Genomic DNA, 16,388 nt, shown 5'->3' with positions numbered 1-16,388 from the left:
GCTGTCACAGCAGAAAACTGAGGTTGGCTCAACAACATTGTAGTTACTTCACAATACTAACCTGATTGACAGAGGGGAAAGAAGGAAGCCTGTACAGAAAAAAACATGTACAAAACATGCATCCTGTTTGTAGCAAGGAGCTAAAGTAATAATGCAAAAAAATTGTCAAAGCAATTCACTTTTTTGTCCTGAATACAAATGGTTATGTTTGGGGCAAATCCAATACAACACTATTCTCCATATTTTCAAGAATAGTGGTTGCTGCATCATGTTATGGGTATGCTTGTAATTGTTACGGACTGGGGAGTTTTTCAGGATAAACCTAAAACACAAGGCCAAATCTACACTGCAGTTTCTTACCAATAAGACTGTGAATGTTCCTGAGAGGCCGAATTACCGTTTTTACTTAAATCTACTTGAAAATCTATGGCAGGACCTGAAAGTGGTTCTTTAGCAATGATCAACAACCAATTTGACAGAGGTTGAAGAATTTTGAAAATAATAATGGGAAAATGTTGCACAATCCAGGTGTGGAAAGCTTTTAGAGTCTTACCCAGAACGACTCAAAGTTGTAATCGCTGCCAAAGGTGCTTCTACAAAGTATTGACTCAGGGGTGTGAATAATGATGTGAATGAGTTATTTCTGTATTTCATTTTCAATAAATTTGCAAAAATGTCTAAAAACATGTTTTCACTTTGTCATTATGGGGTATTGTGTGAGGACCTCACAAATGAGAACATTGTGCAATATTTAGATTCTAACTAATGTCTGAGTCTTTAAAGGAAATTAAGTTCATGTATATATAATTCGATATACAGAAGAATATACATAACTGTCTTATGATTTTATATTATCTTGTTTGATATTGTACATTTAAATGTAGATGGGTGAGAAAAAAATATATTTAATCAATTTTGAATTCAGGCTGTAACACAATAAAATGTGGATTCAGTCAAGAGGTACCGTTGAAGTCGGAAGTTTACATACACCTTAGCCAAAAAAAATATAATTCAGTTTTTCACAATTCCTGATATATAATCAGAGTAAAAAAATCCCTGTCTTATGACAGTTAGGATCACCACTTTATTTTAAGAATGTGAAATGGCAGAATAACAGTAGAGAGAATGATTTATTTCAGCTTTTATTTCTTTCATCACATTCCCAGTGGGTCAGAAGTTTACATACACTCAATTAGTATTTGATAGCATTGCCTTTAAATTGTTTAAATTGGGTCAAACGTTTCGGGTAGCCTTCCACAAACTTCCCACAATAAGTTGGGTGAATTTTGACCCATTCTCCTGACAGAGCTGGTGTAACTGAGTAAGGTTTGTAGGCCTTCTTGTTCACACACACTTTTTCAGTTCTGCCCACAAATCTTCTATAGGATTGAGGTCAGAGCTTTGTGATGGAAACTCCAATACCTTGACTTTGTTGTCCTTAAGCCATTTTGCCACAACTTTGGACGTATGCTTGGGGTCATTGTCCATTTGGAAGACCCATTTGCGACCAAGCTTTAATTTCCTGACTGATGTCTTGAGATGTTGCTCCAATATATCCACATAATTTTCCTACCTCATGATGCCATCTATTTTGTGAATGCACCAGTCCCTCTTGCAGCAAAGCACCCCCACAACATGATGCTGCCACCCCCGTGCTTCACGGTTGGGATGGTGTTCTTTGGCTTGCAAGCATCACCCTTTTTCCTCCAAACATAACGATGGTCATTATGGCCAAACAATTCTCATTTTGTTTCATCAGACCAGAGGACATTTCTCCAAAAAGTACAATCTTTGTCCCCATGTGCAGTTGCAGACCGTAGTCTGGCTTTTTAATGGTGGTTTTGGAGCGGTGGCTCCTTCCTTGCTGAGTGGCATTTCAGGTTATGTCGATATAAGACTCGTTTTACTGTGGATATAGATACATTTGTACCCATTTCCTCCAGCATCTTCACAAGGTCCTTTGCTGTTGTTCTGGGTTTGATTTGCACTTCTCGCACCAAAATACATTAATCTCTAGGAGACAGAACGCGTCTCATTCCTGAGTGGTATGGCGGCTACGTGGTCCCATGGTGTTTATACTTGCGTACTATTGTTTGTACAGGTGGATGTGGTACATTCAGGTGTTTGGAAATTGCTCCCAAGGATGAACCAGACTTTTTTCTGAGGTCTTGGCTGTTTTATTTTGATTTTCCCATGATGTCAAGCAAAGAGGCACTGAGTTTGAATGTAGGCCTTGAAATACATCCACAGGTACACCTCCAATTGACTCAAATGATGTTAATTAGCCCATCAGAAGCTTCTAAAGCCATGACATTTTCTGGAATTTTCCAAGCTGTTTAAATGCACAGTCAACTTAGTGTATGTAAACTTCTGACCCACTGGAATTGTGATACAGTGAATTATAAGTTAAATAATCTGTCCGTAAACAATTGTTGGAAAAATGGCTTGTGTCATGCACAAAGTAGATGTCCTAACCGACTTGCCAAAACTATAGTTTGTTAACAAGAAATTTGTGGAGTGGTTGAAAAACGAGTTTTAATGACTCCAACATAAGTGTATGTAAACTTCCGACTTCAACTGTATGAACACTTTCTGAAAGCACTGTAGGTCTATAGGTATCTATAGGTATCTGTATGTGTGGATCAGTGGAGGCTGCTGAGGGGAGGACGGCTCATAGTAATGTCTGGAATGGAGCTAAAGGAATGGCATCAAACACATAGCAACCATGTGTTTCATGTGCTTGATACCATTCCACTTACTCCGCTCCAGTCATTACCACGAGCTCGTCCTCCCCAATTAAGGTGCCACCAACCTCCTGTGGTGTGGATATCACAGTGGGGTATGGAGAAGACCAGCAGCACATAGATGAATCCCTGGGACAGGCTGAGAAAGCAGACTCTTCTTCCTCCTTCCTGCACTGTGGGCTGATGGGAAGCAGGCAGGCTAAGTGCAGATACACAGAAAGGTGTCACAGTCCTAAAGTAACAGATCCCACGTTGTAACAAAGCGTCTCAAACTTGTCTCTAGCTCAAGCCCCGGGGATGAGGGGAAATGGAAGAAGTTAAAAGGAGAGAGGCAGCAGCAGGCGTTTTACGGTGCGCTGTGAAGGCTAGGGCGAGCTAGAACAGAGGAGAACAAAGGAGAGGCCTTGAGGCATTCAGTCAGACTCTCCACCAGGGGCGGGGTGGGGGGTCTCCCACGGCGATGGGGTGGGGTAGGGCTACACAGGTGGGGTGGAGGGGCGCACTATGTAGTTGTAGTCAGGGCGCGGGCTGTGGCACTCCAGACCAGGCTCCAGGGAAGAGTTGTTCAGGATGAAGTCCAAGAGAGGGGACAGGCTGAGGGTACTTGTCCTTCTCTTCCTCAATCAGCACCGACTCCTTACTCCTACTCACCTCCTTCATTCTAGAGAGAGAGAGAGAGAGAGAGAGAGAGAGAGAGAGAGAGAGAGAGAGAGAGACATACATGTTTAAAAACTGACTCAGTAATAAACCAATAATACATTTCCATGATAATTGTTCATAAAGGATATCATCAATCATGTTCTCTGGCCTCTCTCACTTCTGCTCCCATAAACGATCCTTATATGAGTAATTCACTACTATTGTCTTCTGGTTGCTAGGAGTTTCCAGAACCTAGCTCACAGGGACGCAAGGTCAGATCCCAGTGGGTTAAATCACATGACTGACTAGCTGCATTGACTATGAGACTGGGGAAATGACAGGGTGGTGTATTACATTTTCGATTTTTTGAGTCAAGTACTGACATCAATACTATGCCAAGCATTTACACACGTCTACAAAGAGAGGGAGATAGAGAGAGAGCTATAGGGAGAGGGTATAGGACAACTGCGAGTGGGGAAGAGGGAGTGCCACGTGGAATTCTACAGCACAAAGCTAGAGGATCATTACAGAGCCAGGGAGGCCCTCTCTCGTAAACCTCCAGAAGGTCAAAGGTGACAGTGATCGAGTGGCGACTCAGTAAGGGTTCTTTCCCCTCAATAAATAGATAATTCTCTGCATGCCTCTGGTGACTGGTTCTCCCATGGAAGAGGCCATGGAAGCTAAGGCTGTGCCCATAGGTAGTGGTCTTCTAGTCTCTCTCTACCCAGCGTTGTGCATCACATAGGGGCACAGAGACGATGGGAGCACTGTACATGGGTTGATGGGGGTGTGGGGGTGGGGTTGGGAGGGAACAATGGTTGCTGAGGGAGGGGATCCATAATGTTTTATTCAAACCAAGACCTTGTTCATTGGGGGTTTCGGAATAGTGTCATTAATCATGGTAATTTCACATCAAACTCCACTCAAGGATGATTTCCTGTACCCTTTCTGCCAGTTTATGATTATTGCATTGAAAAAAAAACATTGCTTGTTAGCTGTTCTTGCTTGTCAGAACATGTTTCAGTCCTAATCTTTTTTTGACCAGTAAAGAGGCATTTGTGAGTGGGGCAAAGACAGACTCCTCCGACATATATTCATTTAATGCAATTGTGCTCTTTGAACTGAAGCTGGGAGAGTTTTTGCAGCCTGACCTTTCTAAGCCCTGTCCTTAGCCCTGGTTTCTCTCTATTGTACAGGTATGAAAGGTTCTGACAAGGTGTCATGCCAGCAGTGTCATCTACAGTTGGTCAAGGAACCTGTCTTCTACGGACACTATCGATGACCTGGGTGATTGCTAGCTGGGAACCCAGCAAACCCAGGAACATTACCAGAACATTAAACTAAGATTCCCATTAAGTTCTAGTTAGGGTTGTATCTAACATTAGGATGATAACATCCCAATATAATGTTTTTGATAACAAAATATATTTTTTTCTTCAAAAATATGTTTTAAGAGGCCTCCCGGGTGGCACAGTGGTCTAGGCCACTGCATTGCAGTGCTATCTGTGCCACCAGAGACTCTGGATTCAGGCTCTGTCGCAGCCGACCGCGACCGGGAGCTCCATGGCCTAGCGTCGTCCGGGTAAGGGAGGGCTTGGCAGGTAGGGACATCCTTGTCTCATCGCGCACCAGCGACTCCTGTGGCGGGCCGGGCGCAGTGCACGCTAACCAGGTCGCCAGGTGCACAGTGTTTCCTCCGACACATTGGTGCGGCTGGCTTCCGGGTTGGATGCGCGCTGTGTTAAGAAGCAGTGCGGCTTGGTTGGGTTGTGTATCGGAGGACGCATGGCTTTCAACCTTCGTCTCTCCCGAGCCCGTACGGGAGTTGTAGCGCTGAGACAGTAACTACTAACAATTGGATACCACGAAATTGGGGAGAAAAGGGGGTCGAATTTAAAAATAAATATAAATGTTTTAAATTAAATAACCTTGGAATGTCACTAAAATGTTGTGCACAATATCTGTGACAACCAATATAGAACATTTCCCACAAGTTCTCATTAGGTTTCCAGGTTATGTAATAACACAATGTACCAGTAATGTTTTCCCAGCAAATCAAAATTGGTTCTGTGAAATTTCAGAACATTCAATTACGGCAAATGTTCTCATAATAGAGCTCTGCTATCCAACCCGAGCAACAGCAGGTGAATGTTTTTTGCAGCCCAGAGTCATCTGCACAACTGGACAGTTTTCATGTTTTGGGAACACATCTTTTGTGATGTCCCGACAATATTCTCACCAGACTGTTTCCGCAACCTAATGAAACATTCTGGGAACCTTTTTTGTTTTTGTTGTACTTTCACCCCTTTCCCCCCCAATTTCATGATACCCAATTGGAAGTTACAGTCTTTTCCCATCGCTGCAACTCCCCTACAGACTCGGGAGAAGCTAGGGTCGATAGCCACGCGTCCTCTGAAACACGACCCTGCAAAACCTCACTGCTTCTTGACACACTGCTGGCTTAACCCGGAAGCCAGCCACACCAATGTGTCAGAGGAAACACTGTCCAACTGGCGACCGAGGTCAGCTTGCAGACTCCCGGCTTGCCACAACGAGTTGCTAGAGAGCGGTAGGACAAGGAAATCCATTCTGGGAACCTTTAAAGAACATATTAAATGTGTTCTAGAAACATTTTTTTACCGACATCTGGCAAATGTTTTATACAAAAATTATATAATCATCAGCAAGACTGGACAGTTTTTGTGTTATGAGAACATTTGCCGCGACCTAATGAATGTTCTGGGAACTTTCACAGAACCAATTTTGGTTTGATGGGAAGCTTAGTCTACGCCTGAGGATTTGTGAACTGTATCATGAGATTACATTTAGAATAACCTGAATGCATCCCATTGTTTAACTCATTTTGGAAGTTGCTGGTTTGCTGAGCATGTTCAGATCCAAAGAGTCCGGGTGTGTGACCTACTAGATTAACCCTGCTATTGGCCAACGTTCAAAATCATAAACAATCTCTAAAAGCTAAATCTACACAAACCACATGTTTATGTGGGACAGTGGGTGGACTGTACATGCATAATGGAATGTTCTCTATCTGAACATTAGCTCTCAGTTCATTGCGTAGGGGAGCCTTCATTCTCAAAGACGCAGGGTGATGTTAGACAACAGCCACCACAGACTGATTACAGTGGACCAGATAACATCCAGGGTGATGAGACATCTGAGTCCACAACTGTTCCTCAGAAATGACACTGTTATTCTCTTAACATCCGTTAGATTGACTCTGGACAGAGTGTCTGGACAGTGTCTGGACAGAGTGTTTGGACAGAGTGCATGGACAGAGTGTCTGGACAGAGTGTTTGGACAGAGTGTTTGGACAGAGTGTTTGTACAGAGTGCTTGGACAGAGTGCTTGGACAGAGTGTTTGGACAGAGTGCTTGGACAGAGTGCTTGGACAGAGTGCCTCCTTGGCCCCGACCTCTCATGTCATCTCACACTATAGCAGTTGAGTGATGTAGAAACTCCTTGATAGGTAAGTTGTCAGAGGATGTCTCAATCAGGCCGAGCAGCCTTTTGAGTTTTAGTGTTAAACCACCCAGGCCCGAGTCACACTTCCACTGGACTTTTGTTCTCTGTCTTTTGGGTTGTCACCTTAGGGCAATATCCCTCCCCAGAGTCCTTTGTCTCGATTGGGCTCTCGCATGGCTTCTTTTTACAAATGCAAAAACCTGTCATTGAGGTTCAGAGGGTGATAGGGACCATGTGTGTGTGTGTGTGTGTGTGTGTGTGTGTGTGTGTGTGTGTGTGTGTGACAATCCGAACGTCTACATTCCAGGCCAGTGGGTGGGTTTCCTGGGCAGGTCCAGCACCCTGTCTCTCCTTCTACCTCTTTCTGCTTCCCACATCTCTCCATCCTGCTTCTCTACCCCTCTACTCTTCTTTGCTTCTCTACCGATCCCAGCCTCTCCACCCCTCCCGGTCTCTCCACCCCTCCCGGCCTCTCCACCCCTCCCGGCCTCTGCCTCTCCACCCTATCTACCCTTCTCGGCCTCTCCACCCCTCCCGGCCTCGGCCTCTCTACCCTTCTCTGCCTCTCCACCCCTCCCAGCCTCTGCCTCTCCACCCCTCCCGGCCTCTTCCCGGCCTCTGCCTCTCCACCTCTCCTGGCCTCTGCCTCTCCACCCCTCCCGGCCTCGGCCTCTCCACCCCTCCCGGTCTCTCCACCCCTCCTCGCCTCTCTTCCCCTCCCCGCCTCTGCCTCTCTACCCCCTCCCAGCCCATCTACCCCTCCCTGCCGCTCTACCCCTCCCTGCCTCTGCCGGTGGCTCCCCTGCCTCTTTCTGCCTCTCACTATGGTTCTATCCGCCCCTCTCTGCATCTACAGATGATGTCAGTGACAGGGAAGATGGGGATTAGGTGTACTCACGCCAGGGCCATGATGCAGGGAGGTCAGGCAAAAGATTCCAGGCGCTTCAGCGTGTTCCCATCGTCAGACGACAGGCCCATCCCACTGTCCGACTGTCCCCCCTGCACGTGCAGAGAGAGGGAGGGAAATATCAGGAAACAAAGAGAGTGAAAGAGATAGAGAAAGAGAGAGAGAAAGAGGATGAGAGAATGATAGAGAAAGTGTCAGAGCTAGTCTAACAAAAGCGTGGTCTCACATATGTCTATTCTTACAAGCCAGATGTTTTACACCCTACTAATTAGGCAGCTCTGTAGTGAAGAGACACCCTCATGTTAAGTTGGGGGGTGATGAGTTAATTCACCTCATGGTTGTCGTTAGAGCTGTTCTCCATGGTAACCTCGTCAAAGGTCTTCACACTTCCCGGCCGGATGTTCCTGAAGGGATAAGATTTCCAAAATCAGATCCCAATCAGGGAATTCCAAGATTACATGTGCCAAAAAGCGGCATTGAGAAACACAATAAGCGGGAACATAATCAAGTTAATGAACAATTACATAGTGTCAGTGGGATTGGTCTTTGAAAAGAACCTCTATTTATTTTGCTTTTCAACAGACGCAGAGAATCAAATGGCTGCTTAATTCCGCTTAAGGGATAACTGCTATTAGAGCATTTCAACACATTCTCAATAAACACACTCGTAGGACCTGTGAAACGAGGGCTTGACAAATATTATTTTAAGTGGACCTAAACCCTAAAGGAGGGTCTGTGGTTTGGGAGGAAATTCCTTGAAGGGGCCACAATGCTTTGGGCTCCCTCAACATCTCACTGCCAATGTATATAGTTCTTATCTCAACCTTAATCAGGTCTTTCACTGTCCTCAACTAGATCTACATTAACTTCTTTAAGAGTAAGAAGCCGAACCGCCAAGCAAAGCATATGTTAAGAAAATGGTGTGTGCTTTGAACAATGTACTGAAGTGATTGGTTGTTATTTTAAAGGCACAATATGCAGAAATCACTCTGACATTTCCTAGTTGCTAAAATTCTAATAGTTCGCCTAATATCAGTTGATGTGCCAAAACAAGCAAGTACAGTGTAGAGAATCATTGTACCATCTAAACCGCGGTGAAATATATTTTCCACAACTAAAAATATTGTATTTTCAGCTGTCTGAAGCTGGTGTACCAAACTGAAAGTAAAAGAAGCAAAAACTAAACTTAAGAATGGGAAGCATAGAAATAGTGCACATAGAACATATCCACAGCTTCTTAGACGTGCTTTAACTGCGAATGACAGATCTATAATGCACATTTCTTTTTTTTTTTTTTGTTGAATTTTACCCCCTTTTTCTCCCCAATTTCATGGTATCCAATTGTTTAGTAGCTACTATCTTGTCTCATCGCTACAACTCCCGTACGGGCTCGGGAGAGACAAAGGTTGAAAGTCATGCGTCCTCCGATACACAACCCAACCAAGCCGCACTGCTTCTTAACACAGCGCGCATCCAACCCGGAAGCCAGCTGCACCAATGTGTCGGAGGAAACACCGTGCACCTGGCAACCTTTGGTAGAGTTGCCCAAAAACGTATTGTAACATTCAGTACATTTAAGATAACACATATTTAAAGAGAGATAAACGTTCCGTTAAGCCAAGATGCCCAAGGAGACATTACATTTCACTGCTGAAGTGTCTCTATTAAATGTTATATAATGTACATAGACTTATGGCAGAAATCTTCAACTAAACTGCAATGCTATAAAATGTGAGAGAGCTTATTCAATAGTGTTGTGAGCCACAGGTGTCTGTGTGATCTCCATGTTAGGTTCAGGGTAATATCTCTCTGTTAGGTTCAGGGTAATATCTCTCTGTTAGGTTGAGGGTAATATAGCTGGGTAATGTAGTGTAGTGACTGGCCAGTTGACAGATTCCTGTTTCTCACCAGGTGCTCCCTGAGTCGCGGTGAGAGAGCGGCCTGGTGTTGGTCTCCTCTGACCGGGACGTGTTGGAGGGGTCTCCCTCCTTGGACAGCAGGGCTGCTATTGGGATGTAATGCTTGCCCTCCTGAACGGAAAGAAAGAGGACAGACCACAACATGTCAGACCAGAGGCCTAGCTAACAACTATCATAGCATGACGGAAAACACATGTATGTGATAAGTGTGTGAAGCCTTTTGAGATTTGAGCATAATACTGTCCGTGTGCTCCACAAACATCCATTCAGGCCCTGCCGACTAGCAGGGAATGTTGCCAAAGAACCCAAAGGTCACGCCTAATAAATAAAATGTGGAATGCCTGAGGGCCACAGATGGAGCAGTGTGAGGATGTTGGTAGAGACAACCTCACTGACTGGCCATTGAAGGACTGAGTCTGTCTGTAAGTAACAGACCTACAGTTGAAGTCGGAAGTTTACATACACCTTAGCCAAATACATTTAAACTCAGTTTTTCACAATTCCTGACATTTAATCCTGGTAAAACATTCCCTGTATTAGGTCAGTTAGGATCACCACTTTATTTAAAGAATGTGAAATGTCAGAATAATAGTAGAGAGAACAATTTATTCCCATTGGGTTATTCCCACTTTCATCACATCCCCAGTGGGTCAGAAGTTTACATACACTCAATTAGTATTTGGTAGCATTGCCTTTAAATTGTTTAACTTGGGTCAAACATTTCGGGTAGCCTTCCACAAGCTTCCCACAATACGTTTTGGCCCATTCCTCCTGAAAGAGCTGGTGTAACTGAGTCAGGTTTCTAGGCCTCCTTGCTCGCACACACTTTTTCAGTTCTGCCCACAAATGTTCTATGAGATTGAGGCCAGGGCTTTGTGATGGCCACTCCAATACCTTGACTTTGTTGTCCTTAAGCCATTTTGCCACAACTTTGGAAGTATGCTTGGGGTCATTGTCCATATGAAAGACCCATTTGCGACCAAGCTTTAACTTGAGATGTTGCTTCAATATATCCACATAATTTTCCTCCCTCATGGTGCAATCTATTTTGTGAAGTGCACCAGTCCCTCCTGCAGCAAAGCACCTCCTGCAGCAAAGCACCCCCACAACATGATGCTGCCACCCCCGTGCTTCATGGTTGGGATGGTGTTCTTTGGCTTGCAAGCCTCCCCCTTTTTCCTCCAAACATAACGATGGTCATTATGGCCAAACAGTTCTATTTTTGTTTTATCAGACCAGAGGACATTTCTCCAAAAAGTACAATCTTTGTCCCCATGTGCAGTTGCAAACTGTAGTCTGGCTTTTGTTATGGTGGATTTGGAGCAGTGGCTTCTTCCTTGCTGAGCGGCCTTTCAAGTTATGTCGATATAGGACTCGTTTTACTGTGTATATAGATACTTTTGTACCTGTTTCTTCCAGCATCTTCACAAGGTCCTTTGCTGTTGTTCTGGGATTGATTTGCACTTTTCGACACCAAAGTTCATTCATCTCTAGGAGACAGAACGCGTCTCCTTCTTGAGTGGTATGGCGGCTGCGTGGTCCCATGGTGTTTATACTTGCGTACTATTGTTTGTACAGATAAACGTGGTACCTTCAGGCATTTGGAAATGGCTCCCAAGGATGAACCAGACTTGTGGAGGTCTACAATTTTTTCTGAGGTATTGGCTGATTTCTTTTGATTTTCCCATGATGTCAAGCAAAGAGGCACTTGAAGGTAGGCCATGAAATACATCCACAGGTACACCTCCATTTGACTCAAATTATGTCAATTAGCCTATCGGAAGCTTCTAAAGCCATGACATCATTTTCTGGAATTTTCCAAGCTGTTTAAAGGCACAGTCAACTTAGTGTATGTAAACTTCTAACCCACTGGAATTCTGATACAGTGAATTATGAGTGAAATAATCTGTCTGTAAACAATTGTTGGAAAAATGACTTGTGTCATGCACAAAATAGATGTCCTAATCGACTTGCTAAACATAGTTTGTTAACAAGAAATTTGTGGAGTGGTTGAAAAGCGAGTTTTAATGACTCCAACCGAGGTTTATGTAAACTTCTGACTTCAACTGTATCTTAATGGAAGGGTTGAAATCCTTACTGTGCGGCTCTTTTCTGTCCAGTCAGGATGGGTTCCCACACGGTTGGTTTTTAGAGAGAGCAATCTGTTATGTTATAAAGCATTTCTATACTGCGGTTTTATGTGACGTGTGAGGTCTGGTCTGCTATCATCTCTTATCTCTTTACAATCCCCACTCTCTGTGACTGTTTATTTGACTGTCTTTTAAACTCTTGAGTTTTTGGCATTATTAGGACTTGATGGGACCGTATAGTTTTGTGTTCTCAGGGGAAACAGCCAATTTTCCATCAGCAGACACAGTCGCTGCTTTCCTTCTCCCTGTCTTGATTCCAGTGGTGTAATGAAGGGTATACAGAGGTATATGCCGTGCACCTCCAATTTTGTTGTGGGCATTGTGTATGCTCACTTCTTATCCCCACGATTCATATCAAAGTAGTGAAGTGGAGGTATACGCCGTATCAATTAATAAGGCTGTCAGAACAGATCTGAATGTTTAGCTTAAAACGTTGATAAACACATTTTAAAGCTCAACAATGTGCACGCAGTGGTAGGCCTACGCGCAAATGTTCCAAAATGGAATTTGCGGAAAACACTGTTCTAAAATGCAGCCGGGTCGTTCAAGATTGACTTCGAAATTGGACGTCTATCCATGTCCTGAGACCTTGAAGGAGCTGTTTCCCTTGTTTTGCAAGGGCCATGGCTTTCAGTGGAGTGATGGGTAAACGATGCTTCGTGGAAGGCAGTTGTTGACGTGTTCAGAGGCTCCCTGGTTCGAGCCCCGGTTTGGGATGAGGAGAGGGACAGAAGCAACATTGTTACACAAACTCCATCTCATGTGTTCTACACAAACACCGCTAACCAAACAATAGTGCTAGGTGCCTGCGCGGTTGAATTAAAGGGTAAATACACTTAAATATCAATCATTGTTGATATTGTTGACATCTAATTTTGTTGTTTTTCAATTTAAAAAGAGGCACTCAGTTGACAGCCTCATTTATCTACAGCATTTCAATAGTAGGCCTACTATTAGCCTAGTTGCACAGTACGGCTTGGGTAGGCCTGACTGTGAAAGACCAATATGGGATTTATAATTTTAAGTCACTGAAAGTGTATGTCACACAGTGCTCTTGAAAAATATTTTTCAAAATTAGAGTATACTCACTTCTCTAGGCACCACTACACCACTGTTTGATTTCATTCCTATTTCTCAATATCTCCTTGTCATTCCAATACCACAAAAAGCAGGAGGGGGGGGGGGTTGTTGAGTGTGACTTACACTCCTAGTTACTGTGACCACACCCCTGGGCCTGACCCCAGTGACTAATTGAATTGTTAAGTAGTTTCCTAAGGACAATGTGGCTGGAGTCCTTAAAGAGCGTCTGCTTTTAAATAGCAACAAATCCCTTTGAAAATGGCCTTTGTGGTATCGATATGGGTAAGAAATATTTATTCTAGTGTCAAAATTGACTACAAAGTGTAAATAAGTTAATTTTGGTCATAGAGTCAGTCTCGTCTTAAACTGAGTTTGGAACATCTGTGCGTCACACCGGGAAATGAAGGTTGGGTTTTGATTTGACGATGTCCACTTGCCCACTAACATGGGGTGAACAGCTGCAGTGATTTCTATCTATCCAATAGCATAGACAGTGAGTCAGGCCTGCCCAGCAGCCTGCCTTTGTTTACATAAGACAAAAAAAACATTTACATGAGAAATACTGCACTAAATACCTTAGTTGGATGTAAAATTGTGCAACTTAAACATCCTCGGACAAAACGGCAAAATTAATTACAGATTTTTTGAGTTACCTTAGATTCATTCTGGAGATTTTGAGGCAGTAAAATAGGCTTCAGCGTCTACAGTGTCTCATTGGGGACAAACATCATTAACCAAACGTGGAATCAGTCAGGAAACACACCTCCAAAACTGAAATAAAAAAATTCTAATGAGCAACAGAAAAACACACGTGCCAATCGGCGTGTTCAGTGGCTCTTTATCTGTGTTGTGGCTTCCCCCACATGGAAGTAGTTTTAGGCACTTTGCCTAAACTTGACTTACTTACCTAAACCCTTTAACTCCGTGAGGAGCATAGGTAATACGCAAATGTGCTCCACCACACTCAGTTTTACTGGCCAGAAGCAAAGCATATAAAACACAGTAAGTCATACAAGCCTTATGAGCATAGTGCACTTAGATGAGGCAAGGCCAGAGCATAGTGCCCTTAGATGAGGAAAGGCAAGAGCATAGCGCACTTAGATGAGGAAAGGCAAGAGCATAGCGCACTTAGATGAGGCAAGGCTAGTGCCCTTAGATGAGGCAAGGCCAGGGTATAGTGCACTTAGATGAGGCAAGGACAGAGCATAGTGCACTTAGATGAGGCAAGGCCAGAGCATAGTGCACTTAGATGAGGCAAGGCCAGAGCATAGTGCACTTAGATGAGGCAAGGCCAGAGCATAGTGCACTTAGATGAGGCAAGGCCAGAGCATAGTGCACTTAGATGAGGCAAGGCCAGAGCATAGTGCACTTAGATGAGACAAGGCCAGAGCATAGTGCACTTAGATGAGGCAAGGCCAGAGCATAGTGCCCTTAGATGAGGAAAGGCAAGAGCATAGTGCCCTTAGATGAGGCAAGGCCAGAGCATAGTGCACTTAGATGAGGCAAGGCTAGTGCCCTTAGATGAGGCAAGGCCAGAGTATAGTGCACTTAGATGAGACAAGACCAGAGCATAGTGCCCTTAGATGAGGAAAGGCAAGAGCATAGTGCCCTTAGATGAGGCAAGGCTAGTGCCCTTAGATGAGGCAAGGCCAGAGTATAGTGCACTTAGATGAGGCAAGGCCAGAGCATAGTGCACTTAGATGAGGCAAGGCAAGGCCAGAGCATAGTGCACATAGATGTGGCAAGGCCAGAACATAGTGCACTTAGATGAGGCAAGGCTAGTGCCCTTAGATGAGGCAAGGCCAGAGTATAGTGCACTTAGATGAGGCAAGGCCAGAGCATAGTGCACTTAGATGTAGCAAGGCCAGAGCATAGTGCACTTAGATGTGGCAAGGCCAGAGCATTGTGCACTTAGACGAAGGAAGGTGAGGGGTGAAAGTAAGCCGGTACAGAGTACCGGCAAAATAAATAGTGGGGTTACGCCATACCGGTAAAACATGAGCCTATCACAATAATGAAAACCAAGATTGCAAGAAAACTTTAAGCTATTACACCATCATTTATCAACCGCATGAACAATGTGCCAATAGACGGTTGGTATACGATCCAAAATGCGGTGTGGTTCCATGTGAACAATAACATTTTGCCAAGGTAAAGATGACTGGCCGGGACCAAGACGAACACGGACAGCAGTGGACGCATCAATCAATTCAGGCTACAAGAGGGTGCCTAATGACAATCGGTGATTGTTATTAACATGTTTGGTGTTTTAATAGACGTCTCTCATCAAACAGCAGGTGCACAGTGCTGTGTTTAAGATGCTGTAATTCTCTTACAGTACACGAACGCAGGTAGCATGCTTTTTAAAATGATTTGTTTGGCAATCAGACAAAAACATCATGCCTGGTTCTGTTCATGCCACATTAAAAGGTAATACATTTTTACATTTGAAGCTAGAATACTAAATTGAAACAATAACAAAGTGGTTCACCCGCCTCATAGTTTGAACCATGTTTTGAGGCTATACAGTGTTTGCTTACATTTACATGGTTTACAAACATATAAAGTTATATTTTGGATTCTGATGGGGTACGACAGTTGAACTAAGCTCATGAGGCATTCATAAGTTATATTCTTCAAGAATCAACGCGTATACAGTGCATTCAAAAAGTATTCAGACCCCTTGACTTTTTCCACATTTTGTTATGTTACAGCCTTATTCTAAAATGTATATATATAAAAAAAATCCTCAACAATCTACAGACAATACCCCATAATGACAAAGCGAAAACAGAAATATCTTATTTACATAAGTATTCAGACCCTTTACTATGAGACTCGAAATTGAGCTCAGGTGCACCCTGTTTCCATTGATCATCAACTCAATTGATTAGACATGATTTGGAAAGGCACACATCTGTCTATAAGGTCCCACAGTTGCCAAAGCATGTCAGAGCAAAAACAAAGCCATGAGGTCGAAGGAATTGTCAGTAGAGCTCTGAGACAGCAATGCCACAGATCACAGCAATGCCACAGATCTGTGGAAGGGTACCAAAACATTGATGCAGCATTGAAGGTCCCCAAGAACACAGTGGCCTCCACCATTCTTAAATGGAAGAAGTTTGGAACCACCAAGAGTCTTCCTAGAGCTGTCCTCCCGGCCAAACTGAGCAATCGGGGGAGAAGGGCCTTGCTCAGGGAGGTGACCAAGAACCCGATGGTCACTCTGACAGATCTCCAGAGTTCCTCGGTGGAGATGGGAGAACCTTCCACAAAGACAAACATCTTTGCAGCACCCCACCAATCAGGCCTTTATGGTAAAGTGGCCAGACGGAAGCCACTCCTCAGTAAAAGGCACATCACAGCCCGCATGGAGTTTGCCAAAAGGAACCTAAATGACTCTCAGACCATGACAAACAAGGTTCTCTGGTCTGATGAAACCAATATTGAACTCTTTGGCCTGAAT

General features: G+C 44.0%; 1 protein-coding gene across 1 annotated transcript in view; it reads right to left on the bottom strand.

Annotated features, from left to right (window-relative positions):
* Nucleotides 1–2,507: 2,507 nt before the first annotated feature.
* Nucleotides 2,508–16,388, bottom strand: part of LOC112220893 (vascular endothelial growth factor receptor kdr-like) — a 72,601-nt gene continuing 58,720 nt past the window's right edge. Inside the window, exons 27-30 of the mRNA XM_024382850.2 lie at nucleotides 9,682–9,803; nucleotides 8,105–8,177; nucleotides 7,765–7,865; nucleotides 2,508–3,405 (exon numbers count right to left, since the gene is read on the bottom strand). Coding sequence (XP_024238618.1) covers nucleotides 7,788–7,865; nucleotides 8,105–8,177; nucleotides 9,682–9,803 — 273 coding nt within the window. The 3' untranslated portion in view covers nucleotides 2,508–3,405; nucleotides 7,765–7,787. The remainder of the gene's footprint in view (nucleotides 3,406–7,764; nucleotides 7,866–8,104; nucleotides 8,178–9,681; nucleotides 9,804–16,388) is intronic.

This window comes from Oncorhynchus tshawytscha, linkage group LG21, assembly GCF_018296145.1.
Source record: "Oncorhynchus tshawytscha isolate Ot180627B linkage group LG21, Otsh_v2.0, whole genome shotgun sequence".
Taxonomy (NCBI): domain Eukaryota; kingdom Metazoa; phylum Chordata; class Actinopteri; order Salmoniformes; family Salmonidae; genus Oncorhynchus; species Oncorhynchus tshawytscha.
This window is presented reverse-complemented; position numbering and strand designations above follow the sequence as displayed.